Here is an 18,654-nt window from a genome sequence, read left to right as displayed (position 1 = left end):
TAGTAGAAAGCCAGATAATTTCCTTGATTGAGACCCTGGCCTGGGGTGTGACTCTGTCCTTGGCATCAGCTTTGCTTCTGTCCAGGCCATTTACAAGGTGTCATGGTCAAGAGCACATTCTTCCTTTCCGGGGCTGATGCCCTTGGCTGGAAGCAGCATTTGGAGTAGTCAGAGTACAGAGTGAGAGCCAGGAAGATGCAGGCTTGAAAGCCAGGAGAGCGCAACTTCCAGTGTAACTGGCGCCTTAGGCTAGGCAACTTAACCTTTCCCAGTTAATCTGATTTTTATAAAACGAGTCTAGGGATTCAACTTGGTGGTGACTTAGTCACTTACCCTTTCCAAGCCTCAATCATCAGATATACAAAGTAGCAGGAACAATGCCAGTGCTATAAAGGAGTTGTTAGAATTAACACAGTATTCGGAAACATCAATTAAAGGCCTAAATAGATGAACCTAGTGGTACACGTTTTAACAGGGATCCATAAAACTCTTCTCAGTGATACGCTTCCGTGGCTGTTCACCAGAAGGTTCAGTAAGATGCGTCTACTCAAGAACTCTTTCTATAATAAGTGTAGCAATTGCACAAGTAATTGTAAATTACTTTTACAAGTAATTTGTAAAAAAAAAAAAAAAGTAAATTGACCTTTACCAGCAATTTCCTTGCTTGTTAATTAAGAAACCTACTGAGTTTGATTGGAATGAAGCACACATCTGGGGATGGGAAGGGGCTCGGGGGGAGAAAAATGGTAGAGAAGCCAGATCCAGTTCAATACAGAGTGTTGATTAGCACTGGGAGAAAAGCATCAAGTTAAGAACTGAAACAATACGAGGATGAGTTCACCAAAGGCAGCTTCTCCTACTTCACCATTTTCCAGGGAGCTTTGACGCTGAAATAGTCCTGGGGTCATATGATGGCATGAGGGGCGAGTGAAATAATGACAACAAGGGCCACAACAACCACTACAGGAAGAGCTAACATGTACTGAACATTTATTATTCCCCTGATGCTCTGCAAAGTGCTTCATATGCATCCACTCACTTGCCCTCGCAGTAACTAGATACTATTAATCTCCATTTTTCAGATGAAGTAAATAAAGTTGAGAGCCTGGACTGTTTCTCAAGGCCATGGCTAAAGATGGCAGAGGTGGGACACACACCTCCCATCTATCTGATTCCCAATTGCTCTAAATCAACTTGCTAAATGAGTAGAATCATCCACTGTGCCAGACAATGTTTCTGGGCCCTGAGGAGGCAGCGGAGAAGCTGTCCTCATGGAGATCGCATTGCTCAGTTACTCACCATGGTGCCAGTATATTCTTCCAGCTTGGCCTCAGAAATGGCCTTTTTGTGGTGGCGGAAGAGGTCTCTGAGGAAGTTCTGTGACATCAAGAAAAGAGCTGCATTTTATCTAGTGAGCAAATAAATCTAAAAATCTCAAGAGGCTGTACCTTAAGAATTGTGATCCGTTTGTTTTAGGAAGGAACTGAAATGCATTTAGCAAGCAATAGATCCAACATACAGTTTCTAAACCTTCTAAACATGAATCCGTTTTTTTAAGTAACAAATTCATATCCATGTTTCTTGGAAACACAGAAATCAATCTCATGATACACATATATCAAATTCCCAGCGATGAGCAAACCCGCCCTTCGCCCAGACACAGCTCCTGGCAACACTTACACAAAGCTCAGCAGCTGATATAAAGCCACTGCTGTCAGCATCATACTTGCGCCAAATCTGAAATACACAAAAGCCATTCATCCATTTACCCTCAAGTAATTCGGGGTCAACTTACGCTGCTGTCTACTATGGTTCAGCATCTGATAATAGCACTTAACTGGGCGCACCTAAGACTTTGCATGGAGAATTTTAGGCTTTCTTTGGTGACAGCTATTGCTTGGGCAGAACTCACTAGAAATGACTCACTGCATTCACTTAGAGCCACTTAGGAGGACCACAGTGCACTCACTGAAAGGGAGCTATGGAAAGTTCAAAATGGAGAGATATCAAGGGATGGCCTTCAGTGGAAGGCAATATGGCAAACCAAGAAATCTTCTTTGTACTGAATTCCTAAAATGCAGAGTACTCTAAATAACAACTCTTTACATACATAGCTCAGCTGGCAAGAAAGTGAGGGGACTTCTAAGAGGTCCGACATGATAGGAAAACACAAAACAGAAACCAAAGTCTATCCTAGGTACACCTACTGATCTCTGATAACTTAGCCTGTAGCTTTATCCGGAAACTGCACACAAGGTAGACAGGAGACAAATCGCGGGGCCACCCAAGGTGGGAAGTCAAACTGAGGCACCTACGTAAGACTAAAACCCAGAACAGCAATAACCTTAATGCAAAGGTGAACTTCCCCAAAATAAATTGCACAGCAGAAAGGGCCCCTAAGGAATCTTGCCTTTGTGGTCTTGGCTCCAGGTAAAGGGAATAAAACATCTCTGATAATTCCCAGTAGCAAGCCAACCCTTTCATTGGTTTAAGAACAGCATTCATGGGATTTCCCTGGCAGTCCAGTGGTTAAGACTCTGCGCTTCCAATGCAGGTGGCTCGGGTTCGATATCTGCTCGGGGAACTAAGGTCCCACATGCTGTGCAGTGTGGCCAAAAACCAGCATTCATCCAGCTGAAGGCACAGTTACTAAAACTGGAAGACAGAACAGCTGAATATTTTTAAGGAAACATTGAACTGCTTTCTTTAGTAAATGGTGTGATTTTGACCACCTCTGATTTTTCCATATCCAAGCCTCACAAGTTAACAAGTTTCCTAACTCCTATACAGAATGAAAAAGTAGCATTAAGTATTTTTTTTTAATTGACAGATGTTTCATTGTTATAGAATGGGTTTCCTGAGTCATCAACTGCAGGGACCTTAATTCTAGATCACAACTAGGGTCCTGCCTGAATATCCTGCAGGGATAGTAGGAGATGCTGATACTTAGTGAGAAGTGTTCAGAAACATTGCCCCTTTCAGTCCCTGTCACCAACGTTTCTGCCTGAATCTAACCAGGCTTAGAAAATCAACTGGTTAAATGTGATTTATATCCTAACTTTAATGGTGTGACTATACCAGAGCTAAGAATGAGAATTTCAAATAACAAAAACATTTTAACCTGCTTTTTTATGCTGTTCTCCAAACATTTTCCATCTAAATTATCTTACAGTTTTACTGCAACTGAGCTATTGGTGGGCCAAAGATCTTTATGTGACTACTGTGTATGCCTGTCTTTAAAGAATGAAAGCAAAAAGGTTTCCAGGCAAACAAAAACAGAGTTTATTACCAACAGACTCTTGGTAAAGGGTATACTCCAGGAAGGAAGAATGCAAAGGAGGAAAATCTAAGATGAAGAAGGAATGATGTACAAACACAATGGGAAACGTGGGCAAATGGAAACATCTTGTTAGCATAAAATTTGTGGGACTAAAGAAAACAAGATAGAACTAATATTCTGGACAGTGATGGCAAGTGAGCTGACAGTTAAAGTGTCTTAAGTCCTGTAGTTCAGGGGGAATATAAAGACATTAAGGTAGGATTTCTTAAAAAATGTAGGAGAGTACATAGGTTATAACAAATTTAATTTTAAAAGAAGAATTCAAGAATCCAAAATATTTTTTTTAATTGGGTAGAGAAAGGGAAAGCACTTCTTTAGAGAAGAAATTGACAAACTAGAAGGGAGGGAGGAAAAATGGAGAAAGTTTTTAATTTTTTTTTAAAGTTGGAAATGGCATTATGGAACCTTTCTTTTTCCCATTTCTCAAGATTATTCAGGCCTACACAGGCATAACATTTTAATACTCTCTGCTGATTATAAAAGCAAGTCATATTTATTGTACGAAATTACTGAAATATAAAACACTACAATCTTCTGAAATTCCTACCCCAAGATAGTCACTTGTCATTTCTATGTGCTTCCTTTTCATTGTGTTTCTATTATATATGTGACAAAATGAAGGGGAAGTCATATGGCCTACACACTTGGGTAGTCTATTATTTTCATTTAAAATTTTCTGTGAGCATTCTTAAACACAACTAAAGTTATTTTGAAAATGTCATTTAAAATAATGTGTAAATGATGTAATAATGCTTCGACACAATTGGAAAATACAGAAGTACAGAGAACATAAAGATTATCCAGAATCTTACCCCTAAAAAAACCCAATATTTATCTAGTGTGTATTTACCCGTTGTCTTATTTACAAGGGTGTTAGGGTAAATAATTTTTTAAGCAAAGTTAAGATCATAACGCATATACAATTTTGTTTCTTAACACCATAATGCACTTCCTTCTTGTCATTAGATAGTCTTTGAAAACTTGATTTTCAGTGATGCATAAAGTTCCACAGTGGGGTTTTTCTCTCATGAATCTCCAGGGCCTAGAACAGTTTCTGGCATACTGCAGGGGCACGTAAGTATTTGTGGAATGAATGAATTGTATGAAAGTATCATAATTTACCTAATTTTTCTTTCATTGTTAAGCATTTATGTTATTTTCAGTTTTAGCTATACTAAGTAACAGAAATATTTGATGTACATCATTGTGTAGAAAACTTGTCTGCATCTCTGATTATATCCTTAACATAGATGCTTGGAGAAGTAGAATTATTGAGTCAAAGGGTAAAGATTTTTTTAAATTAACTCTGGATTATGAAATTTTAAAGAATCCTGATTACATTTTTTGCAAAATCGCTTTCCATAAAATTATCCCAGTGCGCATGCCTATCAGGACAGAATGAGCAACAGTCTCAGTGCTTGCTTGCCAGTGCTGTATCTTTTTGTTGATCCTCTTAAAACCTTTGCCACTTTGGAAAAGTTAGTTGTTTCTAATTTGCATTTCTTTGGTTACTGTTATATATCAATTTTCTATTCATATTTCTTCTGTGAATTGTCTACGCAAGTGCTTGCTCCATTTCTCATAACTTCCACTTGGCCAGAAGATAAATAAATTAGTGCACAAGGGTGCTAAGTTATTATCTCCTAAGTGGGGACCTGGTAAGTCTTTCAGGAATGGGGCCCTGGGTGCAGGAGCTGTCTTGAATCTGCCGCTCTGGCCTTGAAGACACCCTGCTCTGCCTTCCCTGGTCTTTTTTCACCCACAGACAGTAACACCTAGAGGCTGAAAGAGGAGATAAGAGGAGCCATTGATTCTGCCTTTTGGTTTTATTCTGGCACAGTGATTGCGAAGAGACGCCTGCTGGCTGGATCAGCCCTCTAATAAGTTATATTTTGACCATACTGTGCCTTCAAAACTAGAATTAGTCGCCAACATTTAAAAATAAGTAGTTTCGGGCTTCCCTGGTGGCGCAGTGGTTGAGAGTCCGCCTGCCGGTGCAGGGGACACAGGTTCGTGCCCCGGTCTGGGAAGGTCCCACATGCCGCGGAGCGGCTGGGCCCGTGAGCCATGGCCGCTGAGCCTGTGCGTCTGGAGCCTGTGCTCCTCAACGGGAGAGGCCACAACAGTGACAGGCCTGCGTACCGCAAAAAAAAAAAAAAAAAAAAGTAGTTTCCCATAGAGTCTAGATGCCTAGGCTGCATTCTCAGAAGGCAGCAGGTGGCTGGAGCTCACAGGACCCTGGGCTCTTGATGGGCATGTGCTCTCCAGGCTCCACAGCCCCCTCCCTACCCTCCCATTACATGCCTCAGGTACCTGCCGGGCCCCTCGTCTAAGCCTTCCTCTAGCCCAGGCTAAGGAGTTTGTCAGCTCAGGGGCAGCCCGGGTCAGCACACTGAGAGAGCACACTGGGGCTTGGGGCCAAAGTCCAGGCTCGACCCAAGGGCTTCTTTGCATGGTCTTGTCTTCTGTGGACAGCTATCCCTTGGGGACTGGGCAGGAGTGGTGGCAGCCACAGCAGGTGGCTGGAATCCTGGCCTCACCCTCCATAGAGACACAACCAAATGCTTACCTGCATAAACTCCACACTGCTGTCCAAGGGGGTTTCCCGGCGAAAGAGCAGAAGAAAGTTTTCATCCTCGGGCAAGAACATGCAGGCAAGCTAAAGGAAAAGGGGGAAATAGCAGCTGGTGACACTGGCCGGTGCTCCGTGGGTAAAAGGCATCAAGGAACATATTAGAGGGCAGAAGGGCTTGGATCTCTCAGGATGGAGAGCCCAACACGTAGTTCCGCGCCCTTGATTGTCATTTTGGATTCATTGATTCTTTTAAGAAGTACTGCACCCTTCTAGGTATGAAACACTATGAGTATCTGTCTTCCATGAGCTTACAACCCAAAATAATAATAATCATCTTTATTATTATTTAATAATAAATGTGTTAGTGCTTAAAATGTTCCAGACCTTATTCTGAGAGGCTCCAATTTTATATTTACAACTCTATAATTATAGTAGAAAATAAAAATACCCAGTAATTTTTATATGTGCCATGAATTGTTCTAAATATTTATATATGCTAACTCATTTAATCCTAACAACCTATAGGGTGCATAACACATCATTATTATTATTTATTAGTTAAGGAAACTGGGCTTCACAGAGATAAGGAGCTTGCCATCATTATGTAGTTAGTAAGTGGTGGAGTCAGGACCTCAACTAAGCCCACACTTTTAACCCCTGTGCTGTGCTGGTGAGATGCTGTCTATACAGATCACTTCGGTGCCATACACAAAATCAGGAATGATTGCTGTCTGGCTTGATTCTTGAGTTGGCTATGGTATATATTCTTTTATATTATTAGCATCTGTATGATACTTTCAAAGTTGGTTCACTTGTGGTAAATTTAACCATCCAGCCATCTATATGAGCACCAGTTCTACTGACTGACTTCCCTTGCTCCCATGAACAAAGGTAACATGTCTTCCCCTATGTGATGGTAATACTTGTTTCAGCTCATAGGCCGTTTGGCTGCGTTCTTTGCCAAACCTATGGTATTTCAGTGTATACTGTCTCCTTTCTGAATTGTCCCCCATAAACAATGGCCATTTCTTCTATAACCATAGTTCTCCCAGCACCTTGTTCAGTGCTACAGAGGAAGTCCAGAGCAAAGGCTTCTGCTAGGTTGTAGGAATGATTAGCCCACGCTCCCGTTCATATTCTCTAGTTGGATGTAGGTCAGCTCAAGGGCACATCGTGTTAATAACAGCTGCCATATGTTGAATACCTACTACGTGGCAGGCACTGGCAATGTACTTTTCATCTATCATCTCATTAAATTCTCACACCAATCCTTCAGGTAAATATAAGTATTGGCATTTTAATACGAATGGGAGGCAGCACAAAGCAGTATGTGGTTGGCTTTAGTGTGGATCCTTCCTTCTCCGTATTCACCTATTATTTGATCTTGGACAATTTAATTGATACCTCTGTGCCTCAATTTCCTCATTTGTAAAATGGAGATAATAATATTTATATCCTGGTGCTTATGTGAAGACTAAAAGTCAGGTGAGGCACTATTTATAAACTGTTTAGCAAAGTCCCTGGTACCCATTAAAAAGTTAGTCCGTGGTAACTGCTCTGTGGATGAAGATGATGAACTTGAGGCTCAGAGACATGAAATCACTTGGCCAAGGTTTCATATTTCACCTGTTGACTTTGTGTTTTTCCTACCCACCACACAAGGTGAGCTGCGAGCTGCTCTTCAGGACTAAGTGTGTTTTCGCATGGGGTGGCACAGGCTGAGAAACCAAATTAAAATGTAATTCACCAGCCCTAAGTCTCTAGAACGCACTCCGTCTTCAGTTTGACCAGAGTGGCACAGAGGAGCCCTGGACAAATCAAGTGCACAGATCATCCCCAAGCTTCACTTTGGCTCTTAGATGCGACTCCTTTCCCATTTTGTTTTGTGCTAAAATAGCTCAAATGTGTGCAGGTGAGCTGATTTTATGTCACAAGTACCTGTAATTGGAGTAAGAAACGGCCGGTGGTATAGCAGGAGACAGTAGGAGAGACCTTGCTACTCTTTACACTCACAGACTCATGAGGTTTTAAGGGGACCAAAGCAGTCCTATACCATCAGCTTCTCTACAGACAATCTCAGTTATGCTCATTGGCAGGACTCCATGACAGAATGGTTGGCACGGATGCCAAAGTTTTTGCCAAGTTCCCAATTGCTTCAGGAAGGTCTACCAGTAATTGGTAAGATAATGGCATAGTTGTTCATTATTTACCATGTTTCATTCATTTATTATTAAGTTAACAAATATTTATTGAGCGCCACTATATGCTATGCTCCGTTCTATGGGCTAGAGAATGTAACTGTGGGCATGTAATTATGAATACTTCGGTTATTCTACCTTGATGCTTACAATTACTTTTCCATTAATCAATACACTGATACATTTACATCAATTATAATGCAATTATTGGTTACATAAATAATTTTTGCCTTTTAGTGAAAACTTTGGAAACAGCTACACTCATAAATCTGGAGTTTAGCTTAGTAGTTTTCTGAAAAGGCAGCCTCCTGGTGTGAACACGTCTATTTTTTATAAGAAGACATAATCTTGCCTTGTTATCATAACTTTTTGAAGAAAAATTACTATTTTCACCAACAATATTGACTAAGTATGACATCATTAAGAGACTAGCTCTTCAGGTTTCAGGTCATATGTCTAGCAGGCAGTTTTGTCTATGAAATAAATATCTTACTTTCATAGCAGCTCATTTTTATGTATGGATTTATAACTCTATAGAATAAACCTGTATAGATTCATACCTATAAGTGGGTTACAACTTAATCCAGTGCCACTTACTGGCCATATGGTGCTAGGAAAGTAACTTAGCTTCCTCATCAGTAAAATAGAGCTAATGTTCCATGTCCATCTTCTATAGCTACTGTGGGGATAAAGTGACATAATATGTGCGGAAATCCTTTCTAAACTGGAAACCTTTTTGTAACTGGAAGGAAAAATTATCAGGTTAAAGATAGACTGTGCCTGGCACTGCATGTCTAGCACAGTTCCTTGCTTTAGTAGGTCCTTAATAAGTGTGGCTTGAGTTGAAGTAGAGGCGGCTGCTCTCTGTTTTGTTTTTAATGATGTTCACGGACTGATCTTTCCAATCCCCATTGGGAACTGATACTGAACTTTAAACTCATTTATTGTCAGTACGTTTTCCCTTATGTCAAGGTTGAATTTGAACAGGACACTGTGGAAGGAGACAAATATTAGATCAAGTAACTGAAAAGCCTCCAGCATATCAATTCCCCAATTATAAAATAAGTATAAATATTGATTGACCTAAATAAAATGATGGAAGCATCATATACTCTTTGTTATTAAGCTGATGAAAAAGGAAAAGTGAGTACTTCAGAAATGTTATGTAACCCAGCTGCCTTGCAGAGGGTTCTAATTTTCCAATCAAACGTAAAACTTTCATTATCCTTCGGAGAAAATTATAGCCCAAGGAAGTATAGTCAAGAAAGTTACAGTCATAAAAGGTACCTCTTTCATCTGTATGCGACCGTCTTTAGAGACATTGTGGGCAGCCGTAAATTGTTCTTTCATCTTCTGCACATTTTCTTCCATGACTGCATCCTACAGTGGGCCAGACAGAACCACATTAAAGCCACTGAGATTCCAAAAGTGTAGTTAGGATATCAAATATTCAGAGCACATAGCCTGATAATTACGTTAGTCTAACCTGGAAAGTAAGTTACTTAGCCACTGAAAGTGATCCCACCAAGTTGCACACCAGAGAGAGAGAGGGAGAGGGAGAGGGAGAGGGAGAGGGAGAGAGAGAGAGAGAGAGAGATGGAGATTTCTTAAACAAATAACCACTAATCAGAATCCTAACTAGGTAAGACTTGTAGCTAGTGAGCTCCTAAAGTATGAATGAAGAGAAGCTCAGAGACTAGACTATTGATAGAATGAATTTGAACATCATTCTATATTTGGTTGTGACAAAAGATTGTCTTGTAATGAACATATAAACTTTCTTCCCAAGAACTCAGAGGGTTTTTTTTATTCTTTTCTAATGGAAAAGTCTAGCTCTTCTGGGTCCCCAGTTTGCTAGAGTTTATTCTTTTAATCTTGGTCTCACCAAGGAAAAGAATAATTAGGGGAAAATAATTAAAGAGGAAACCAAAGAAATAATCGTTGAACCACTGAAGACGTCACATATCCCTTCCTTGTACAACCTTTTCCACACATTAAATTGTTCTTCACCCGTGGACGGCAGGGTTATTACAAAGAAAGGTGACAGGTATAATCAACAATGGAGAATGAATTTTGATGTAGGGGCCGAGAGGCACAGATACTCTCAAACAGTGCCGTATTCCTAGACTTCAGACTAGATCCGTTATACTAAATTTATTCTCCCTAATACTACTACACTATCCCTGCCAACCAGGTTTCCTCATTTGACACTCCACTAAGTATCGAGAAATTAGCCTCTTTAGTCTTGTCGCCATAGATTGTGTGGCTTGTATGAGTGTGTATGTGCATCATACAGGAAAATCACAATGGAAATTACGCAAGAAAGTGGGTCTTCACTTTGAATTTCAGCTTGGCCTTCGACCTTTAGTTTGAAGGCACAGAAACTTGACTTCCGTCCTCTCAGACCTCTAACTCCAGAGTCCATGATTATCCCTTGGACCTAAAGCAAAAGAGTCTAGGGCTCCCTCTGTTGTAATTTCCCATCAGCACCAACCCTGCTCGCCTTGTCTGAGACTCTAGGCCCCAGCAGGGTATTTATCATCTCTGAAGCATTGAAACAGGCCCAGGATGTGCTACAATCTGTACGTGAAGAATGCATACACAGCCCCAGAAAGCAATGCTATGCAACAGACTGGCTAGATCTGGACCTGGTTCAGAGGCCAGTTCTGAGTATTTGAAAAGACAAAAGGCGGAGATAAGAGGGGGGTGAGTAACAGAAGCAGCAAGAGCAGCCGATGGTTCCATTAGGTCAATCCCCTCAGAGGCTGCGAGGACCAGGTAATTACAAGCAGGCCGGCTGCTCTCCAAGGTTGACTAGCAGGCAGTTTGCTGTTAGAAATCTTCAAATTCCTTCCCCCAAGGTCTCTGTGACTCGCTAATCAGGGGAGGAAAGTAGAGCTATTCAGGCCTCTGATGAACTGCTTGTCACACTTAAACACCAGAGTGAGGGGCAGCCTGGTCATGGAGGCCCCTCTGCTGCTGCTTCTGTACTCAGTGGGGCGTCACTGATTAAAAGTAGGTGTCACAAGTGGTGATTATCCCTCCGCTGAGAGGGACATGTCCTCTTGTTAAGGACATACTTAGGGCCTATTCATTTCTCAGCAGGAAAAAAAGTCCAGAATTAGGAACAGTTTCCTTGATCATACTTGTCCCGGTATCATGGAACGCCCAGTGAAGGTGTCTGTAACTATGTTCCCTGGGGTAATGCCTCAGCATTTTGAAAGGAAACAATGGCAGGTGACAGCATTTCTGATTAACAGTTTAAACAGCTTATCCCCTGGCTCCAAAACCTCTCTCCTTTGCCAAGTGCTGAGGAGAGGTACCTGGGGCTACAGCCACAACTCAGCAGGACTGGCCTAATTATATTACAGTCCCCTGTCTGATAGGTAATCACTGTTCCTGGAGGGAACAGAGTGAAAGAAGATGCAGTGTGACTCAGGGTGCTTTTAAAATGCAAGACCCCAGACAGACCCCCAAATGTACTGAAATACCTAAGAGGTGGGACCTGGGGCTTTGCATGTTAACACAGTTAATTCTTAGGCACACCAAAATTTTATTTTCACTGGCCTAAGGACTCTGCAGCTTTCCAACCCCTTCGCCTCTGGACTCAGGGATGCCTGCACTGAACACAGTTGCACAGCAGACTGGTGAGTCATTTGTTGTTTCCTTTCCTCCAAGGACCATGCCTGTCCATGTGTGAGAAGGTGAGGCCATGGGCCATACCTGAGAGAGGGGTGATGACAAGATCAGGCAAGCTACGGGAGATGGCATCCACCTTCTCCCTCACTAATGGGAACGATGCCTTTGAAGTCAGCCCAAGCCCCAGAAGAAGGCAGCTCGCAGTGTCCTCAGTCTAGAGCAGACCCCAGTGTTTGAGTAGCCCTACCCCTCATTCCATGACTGAAAATTAGACACTTTCAGTTTCAATAGTGAGAGCAACTTTTCTCCTCCTTTAAATCACTAAAGCAAGGAGCTTTCTGAAAAGGTGTGAAGTTCCAAGTCTCTGGGGTTTAGTTTCTGACCATCCAGTTTATTGCAAGACTTTGAATGGTTTTGCCTCCGTCTTTTTGTTTTCCTCAAATACTCCTGTCATGTTTGACAAAATGGCGTCAGACCCATGGGTTCTGGAATGACACAAGCCTTTGCATTTACAGTAGTAAGTGGCAGCAAAGCAGAGAAACAGAGAGACAGAGAGATAAGGGAAGGAAAGAGAAAAGGAGAGGAGAGAAACTGATAAAAGAAATGAAGGGCAAAGAGAGATAGGAAAGAGAAGAAAAGAGAGGAGTGACAATGAGAGAGCTTGAGAAACAGACTGAAGATAGAAAGCAGGAGAAACAGAGACAGGAGAGGGACAAAGACAGATGGAGAGACATGAGAAACAGCTGAGAGAGAGAGAGACAGAGAAGTCACAGAGAAAGTCAAGGGATGATGGGAAAAAAAAAATGATGGGAGAGGAGAGCCATGAAACACAGAATGAGAAACAGAAATGGGCAGAAACATAAGAGAAAGAGGTCAGAAGAGAGATAGAAAACGAGAGGCAGACGGGCTGCAGGCGAGAGAGGGTGACTACGAGCTCTGTGTATGGCTGTTAGAGGCAGATGGCAGCCTCTCTTATCCTGAGCTGACTGCCCTTCCCCCAGAAACAGCGTCCCCAAGCTGCTTGTTCTCCGCACTGGGCTCCTACGTGAAAGTGTGATGCACTCCAGTATTCTTCCATGTAAACAACTATGGCTGAGGATAAGCTATCGCCACAATTCATTTTAAACACTATTGTCTCCAGAGCTACTCCTCTTACCATGTATCCCCTGATGGAGTCTTTACCAGGTTATCCCAGCCCCAGGCTGGTGCGTCTCTTTGTGCATTTTTCCTCTGCTTTGGTACAGGGCTCATCAAAAGGTAATCTGCATCTCTCAAGGCCAGATTTACCGTCAGGGAGGGATATGGACACTGGATGGATTGGTTTACATTTATACTTGGGCTCTGGGAATGTTTATTATTTTCTGGTTTGCCATTTCCTAAGAAATTTGTAACCTTTCTAACAAAATGAAAAATGCTTTTGAATGGTTTGTTTGTGGTTTGCTATCCAAGTAATATTAAAGGCACTAAACACCCAGAGCCTCAAAAGCTCTTAACATCTTTTCCACCTTTCTGAGCAAAGTGAGCTACCTTATCTCTAGGTTTAAATCCATTAGCAGAGACATAACCAAGGAGACGTTCAAAACAGGGTTGTTTGAATCTACAGTTAAAATCTCTGAGTGGATGACAAATGTCACACTAAAAGTCAGTGACCAGCATGTCAAATGCTACAGATGAACCTCATAAAACCTACCTAAATCCCTCTGTGCTGCTAGGAGAGGGAGAAAAATTACATGCAAGGAAGAAAAGAGGTCAGATGCAATTAATAGGTGCAAATCAACATAAGACTTGGATGCTTTTTAGAATTCACTAAGAGAACATAAATTAATGCTTAGTGGCACAAGTACTTACATCAGTACAAAATTTCGGCAACATGTGGTAAAAGAAAGCATCCAGCTCCTTCTCTTCTATGTAACCTTTTTCTAAATGCAAGAAGGTATCCATAAATAATAGTCACTTACACAGAATAACGTGTGACATTTAGTATTTAACACTTAACATCTAAATTTGTTTTTAATCTCAAATTTGTAAAATCCCCATGGACACTATCTATTGTAACTCTAATGAAGTGCTAGTATCTACCTCTAGATGACATGGATATGAATAGCAAATACACATTTGAGAGTCAATGCTTTGTGCTGTGGTTTGTACAAATAGTGGGGAAAGGAAAGCTATTTATACATGAATTTTAATCCACAAATAAACATGAGTTTTAGAATAAACTCTAACCCAAGGATTTTGCAGTCTTGGAAAAATTTAAGAGATGTAAGTATTGAATCTTAGTTTGCAAGGTTAAAGTGCACACTTTAGATATTTCCTTTATGTTTCTTTTTTAATGAAGACAAAGCAAATGTAAGTAGTTCTTTTCAAGTAGTTTTTTGGGGAGTGAGGGTAGTGTCTTTTTGAAAGCTGATAAAATTCACCCTCTCTTTGAGAGACTGGGGGTTACACAACAAAGTCATTGAGTAAAAATGAGCATTTGAGTAAAAATGTCATAGAGGGCTGACTTCAGATACCCGAGTGTCAGCCCACAAGCCTCTAATATATAAAATATTTGTCATTATATATACGGTATATCACTACACACACACACACACACACACACACACACATACACACACACGTTGGGGGGTGGGGGCCGGGGTGTAATTTCAGGTCCCTCCTCCCACCCTGAACGTTCACAAGGTATCAAGAAGCGCAGCTCCAGTATACCAAACGTCTGTTAGGTATACTGCGTTAGGTATATTGCATTAACAGCGCTGGAAGACAACTTTCTGCAGGGAAAGACGTATGGCGAAGAGGAAGCTCTAGGTCCTTTCAGCAAGGCTGTACAGGTGGCTTGTTTTACTCACCCTCCGAGTCAAATCTCTGCCAGACCTGCCAGAAGCCAGCGGCGTCCGAGCGCCCCTGAGTCGGTTCGCGGGTGCTGTCCATGGTATTGACAACGAAGCGCAGGCACCGGCCGGCAAGAAACACCTAGAGAACTTTGATAAGGACTCCTTTACGGTATCTTCTGACACTCTTGCCAGCTTCTTTCGCCCTCTGATTTCCTTTGAGCACCAGTCTGAGGGGCGGGCACGGGGCCAGCTGGCGAGGCAGCTGCTGGCGCCTTAGCGTCGCTGTGCCGTCCCCAGGGCCCCACCGCGGACTCTCGGGGAAACCAGCTGCTGGGAATCCGCCCTGCTCAGGCGCGTCGTCCCTGACCCGCCCCGCGTGCGCTGTCTGTCCTGGGCACACCCAGCGGGGAGCTCTTGTCTGCCTCAGCGCCGTGGGGAAGTGGGGGAGAAAGGATCTGTCTCCGGGCGGTCATGGTTCACTCTTCTTGCTCTTTAACCTGTTTGTCAAACTCGGAGAAAGTATCCCCCTTATGTTTCACTCACCTTCCAAACGTGTGTCTCAAGGGGTTTTCTAGAGACAGCTCCCCATTTAGAGGGTTGGAAGGGTGTCAATGTTAGGATCCTTTGGCCTGATGATTTAGAAATGTCGTGTGTGGGGAGGGTGGGGGTGAGGAGGAGAGGGGTGATAGCGCTGGAGTGAGAAAGAGGTTACCAGTAAGCAAGGAGTCAGCAGGGCGATTACTGAGCTCTGATTGTAGAGGGCATGCACGTTGCAGAGCTATAATGCACTATAAGGACTTGCATCTAAATAGAGATTCTGCAGACCACAGATTCTGTGGTCTAAATCAGGCTATTAAGAGGCTGAGGGAAGTTCATACTGTGCCACGCTCTTCCAGGAAAGGATTGTCTAGGGAGAGACATGGTGGCCGACTGCAGAGTTCTTAGTAGAAGTTTAGATGGTTGTGTTTGGCTGCTGAGAACCACACTAAGACCAGAGGAAAAACCATTTGGAAGAACACAGAGCTCTCGTGATCAGAATTGTTCACAACTTGACTGGATGTTTTGTGAAATAGTAAGCTGAGTGATACTGATGGCTTCTGACCATGTGCTTAGAACCTTTTGTTGAGGAATCTATAGAAGGAGCTTGGGCAATAGGAGAGTTGGACCAAATATCGATCTTGATGGCACTCTAATGCTGATATTAACATTTAATATTATTTTTTAAAAGCACATGTACATAAGCCACCTAAATTAGAGTATTTAAAAGAACATGACACTAATGGTCAGACAGTCCCAGGTTAGGATCCCAGCTCCATCACTTACTAGCTTCGTGACCTCCATCATTAGTTCTCATCTCTAAGTCTCGGTTTTCTCAACTGTAGAATGAGGATTATAATAGCTTTGGAGAGTTGCTGTGAGGACCAAAGCCACTCTCAACAGTGCACAATAAATTGTAATTGTTGTGGTCTTGTAGAGGATAAGAGGTGACTATATTATAAAATAAAATAAAAAAAAGTTTAGAGAAAAAAAGCAAAGTCTGAGAAACTGTCACAGCCAAGAGACGTCCAAGAAGACATGATTAAATGAAACATTGAAACATTGTATCCTGGTAGTATCCTAGAGCAGAAAAAGGACATTAGGCAAAAACTAAGAAAATTTGAATAAAAAAGGACTTTAGGTAATAATAATAATAAATTATGTAGAAGCAAACAGGTCTGGGTTTAGGGCCAGCTTTGCCTCTTACTAGCTGTGACATTAGTCAAGTTACTCAAAAGAAGCCTCACTTTCTTTACCTGTAGAGGAAGATAATAGTAGTATTTGCCTTGTATTACTATCATAAAGTTTAAATGAAAAAAATTCTTATAAACCTCTAAGCACAGAAAACACAGTAAACATTCAGTGTAGGTTAGCTACTAAAATGAATCTTCCCTACATACACATTTGGAAGATGGTGATATAGACTTCAGGATTTTTGAGGAATGTGGCTTAGGTTGAAGGAAGAAAAACAATATCTTCACTCTTGGGGAAAACGTTGGGTACAAAAATTGGAGAACAAAGTAGGAGGAGAAGATAAGGGACTCAGTATCCATATCATCCACATATCACATGTGGTCCTGGGAAACTATTGGATATAATGTCAAACATCAGTCAGGAAGACTGATAAATATGAACTCACAAGGTTGGTGACTGTTTTCTGATAAACAGTGGGAAAAAAGAAAACACAAGGCAAACGTCAGCAGTAATAATCAACGTCTAATGTAGTGGATGGTTAAATGATGTTAAGTCACTATGATAGTCTTTGCTGCATACACAGGAATCTTGATTTTCAAGCCTGATGACACACAAAAAATGCTCAGAACATAAGGTTAAGATTAAAAAGCAAGTTACAAAAATGCATGTATTGCATGACCCAAATCTTTAAAATAAAATACATGTTTCTACACATAGGAAAACAATGGAAGAATATACACTAATAATGTAAATGATTATCTCTGGAATGGGGAAGAGGGAGAATAATGGGTGACTTAATTTTGTTATCTGTAAATCTTCTATTTTAAAACTTTCTACAAAAGCATATAATGCAAACATAGTTTTTAAAAGTTGTAAAGGTGAAATCTAAAGAACAAGGAAAGAAGTACAGCTACAAGGACTGCTGTTCTTCTCAGAACTCCAGAGCAAATGGAACTTGGACCAATTTCCAGGAGCCTGGCATGTGGAGCTCTCTGGGGAGTTGTAATTTCCCTTCAATGACTCCCTTCCTTTTGTTTTTTTTTAATTTTATTTATTCTTTTATATAGCAGTTTCTTATTAGTCATCCATTTTATACACATCAGTGTATACATGTCAATCCCAATCTCCCAGTTCATCCCATCACCATCCCCCCGCCGGAACTTTCCCCCCTTGGTGTCCATACGTTTGTTCTCTACATCTGTGTCTCAATTTCTGCCCTGCAAACCGGTTCATCTGTACCATTTTTCTAGGTTCCACATATATGCGTTAATATACGATATTTGTTTTTCTCTTTATGACTTACTTCACTCTGTATGACAGTCTCTAGATCCACCCACATCTCAACAAATGACCCACTTTCGTTCCTTTTTATAGCTGAGTAACATTCCATTGTATATATGTACCACATCTTCTTTATCCATTTGTCTGTTGATGGGCATTTAGGTTGCTTCCATGTCCTGGCTATTGTAAATAGTGCTGCAATGAACATTGGGGTGCAGGTGTCTTTTTGAATTACAGTTTTCTCTCAGTATATGCCCAGTAGGGGGATTGCTGGGTCATATGGTAATTCTATTTTTAGTTTTTTAAGGAACCTCCATACTGTTCCCCATAGTGGCTGTATCAATTTACATTCCCACCAACAGTGCAACAGGGTTCCCTTTGCTCCACACCCTCTCCAGCATTTGTTGTTTATAGATTTTCTGATGATGCCCATTCTAACTGGTGTGAGGTGATACCTCATTGTAGTTTTGATTTGCATTTCTCTAATAATTAGTGATGTTGAGCAGCTTTTCATGTGCTTCTTGGCCATCTGTGTGCCCTCTTTGAAGAAATGTCAATTTAGGTCTTCTGCCCATTTTTGGATTGGGTTGTTTGTTTTTTTGATAATGAGCTGCATGAGCTGTTTGTATATTTTGGAAATTAATCCTTTGTCCGTTGGTTCGTTTGCAAATATTTTCTCACATTCTCAGGGTTGTCTTTTCATCTTGTTTATGGTTTCCTTTGCTGTGCAAAAACTTTGAAGTTTCATTAGGTCCCATTTGGGTTTTGTTTGTTTGTTTTAAACATCTTTATTGGAGTATAATTGCTTTACAATGGTGTGTTAGTTTCTGCTTTATAACAAAGTGAATCAGTTATACATACACATATGTCCCTCAGAATGTGAGAAAATATTTGCAAATGAAGCAACTGACAAAGGATTAATCCCCAAAGTTTACAAGCAGCTCAGGCAGCTCAATATCAAAAAAACAAACAACCCAATCCAAAAATGGGCAGAAGACCTAAATAGACATTTCTCCCAAGAAGATATACAGATTGCCAACAAACACATGAAAGAAT

The 18,654-nt window shown here is 41.3% G+C and overlaps 1 protein-coding gene across 1 annotated transcript in view; it reads right to left on the bottom strand.

Moving 5' to 3' along the window:
- The window catches only part of SCGN (secretagogin, EF-hand calcium binding protein), a 37,610-nt gene extending 22,851 nt beyond the window's left edge, over positions 1 to 14,759 (bottom strand). The window contains exons 1-6 of the mRNA XM_022562330.3: positions 14,602 to 14,759; positions 13,601 to 13,671; positions 9,401 to 9,493; positions 5,910 to 5,999; positions 1,681 to 1,737; positions 1,300 to 1,377 (exon numbers count right to left, since the gene is read on the bottom strand). Coding sequence (XP_022418038.1) covers positions 1,300 to 1,377; positions 1,681 to 1,737; positions 5,910 to 5,999; positions 9,401 to 9,493; positions 13,601 to 13,671; positions 14,602 to 14,683 — 471 coding nt within the window. The 5' untranslated portion in view covers positions 14,684 to 14,759. The remainder of the gene's footprint in view (positions 1 to 1,299; positions 1,378 to 1,680; positions 1,738 to 5,909; positions 6,000 to 9,400; positions 9,494 to 13,600; positions 13,672 to 14,601) is intronic.
- Positions 14,760 to 18,654: the final 3,895 nt, after the last annotated feature.

This window comes from Delphinapterus leucas, chromosome 10 (assembly GCF_059928025.1).
Source record: "Delphinapterus leucas isolate spDelLeu-1000000601 "Yukka" chromosome 10, BTC_Dleu_Yukka2, whole genome shotgun sequence".
NCBI classification, from domain to species: domain Eukaryota; kingdom Metazoa; phylum Chordata; class Mammalia; order Artiodactyla; family Monodontidae; genus Delphinapterus; species Delphinapterus leucas.
This window is presented reverse-complemented; position numbering and strand designations above follow the sequence as displayed.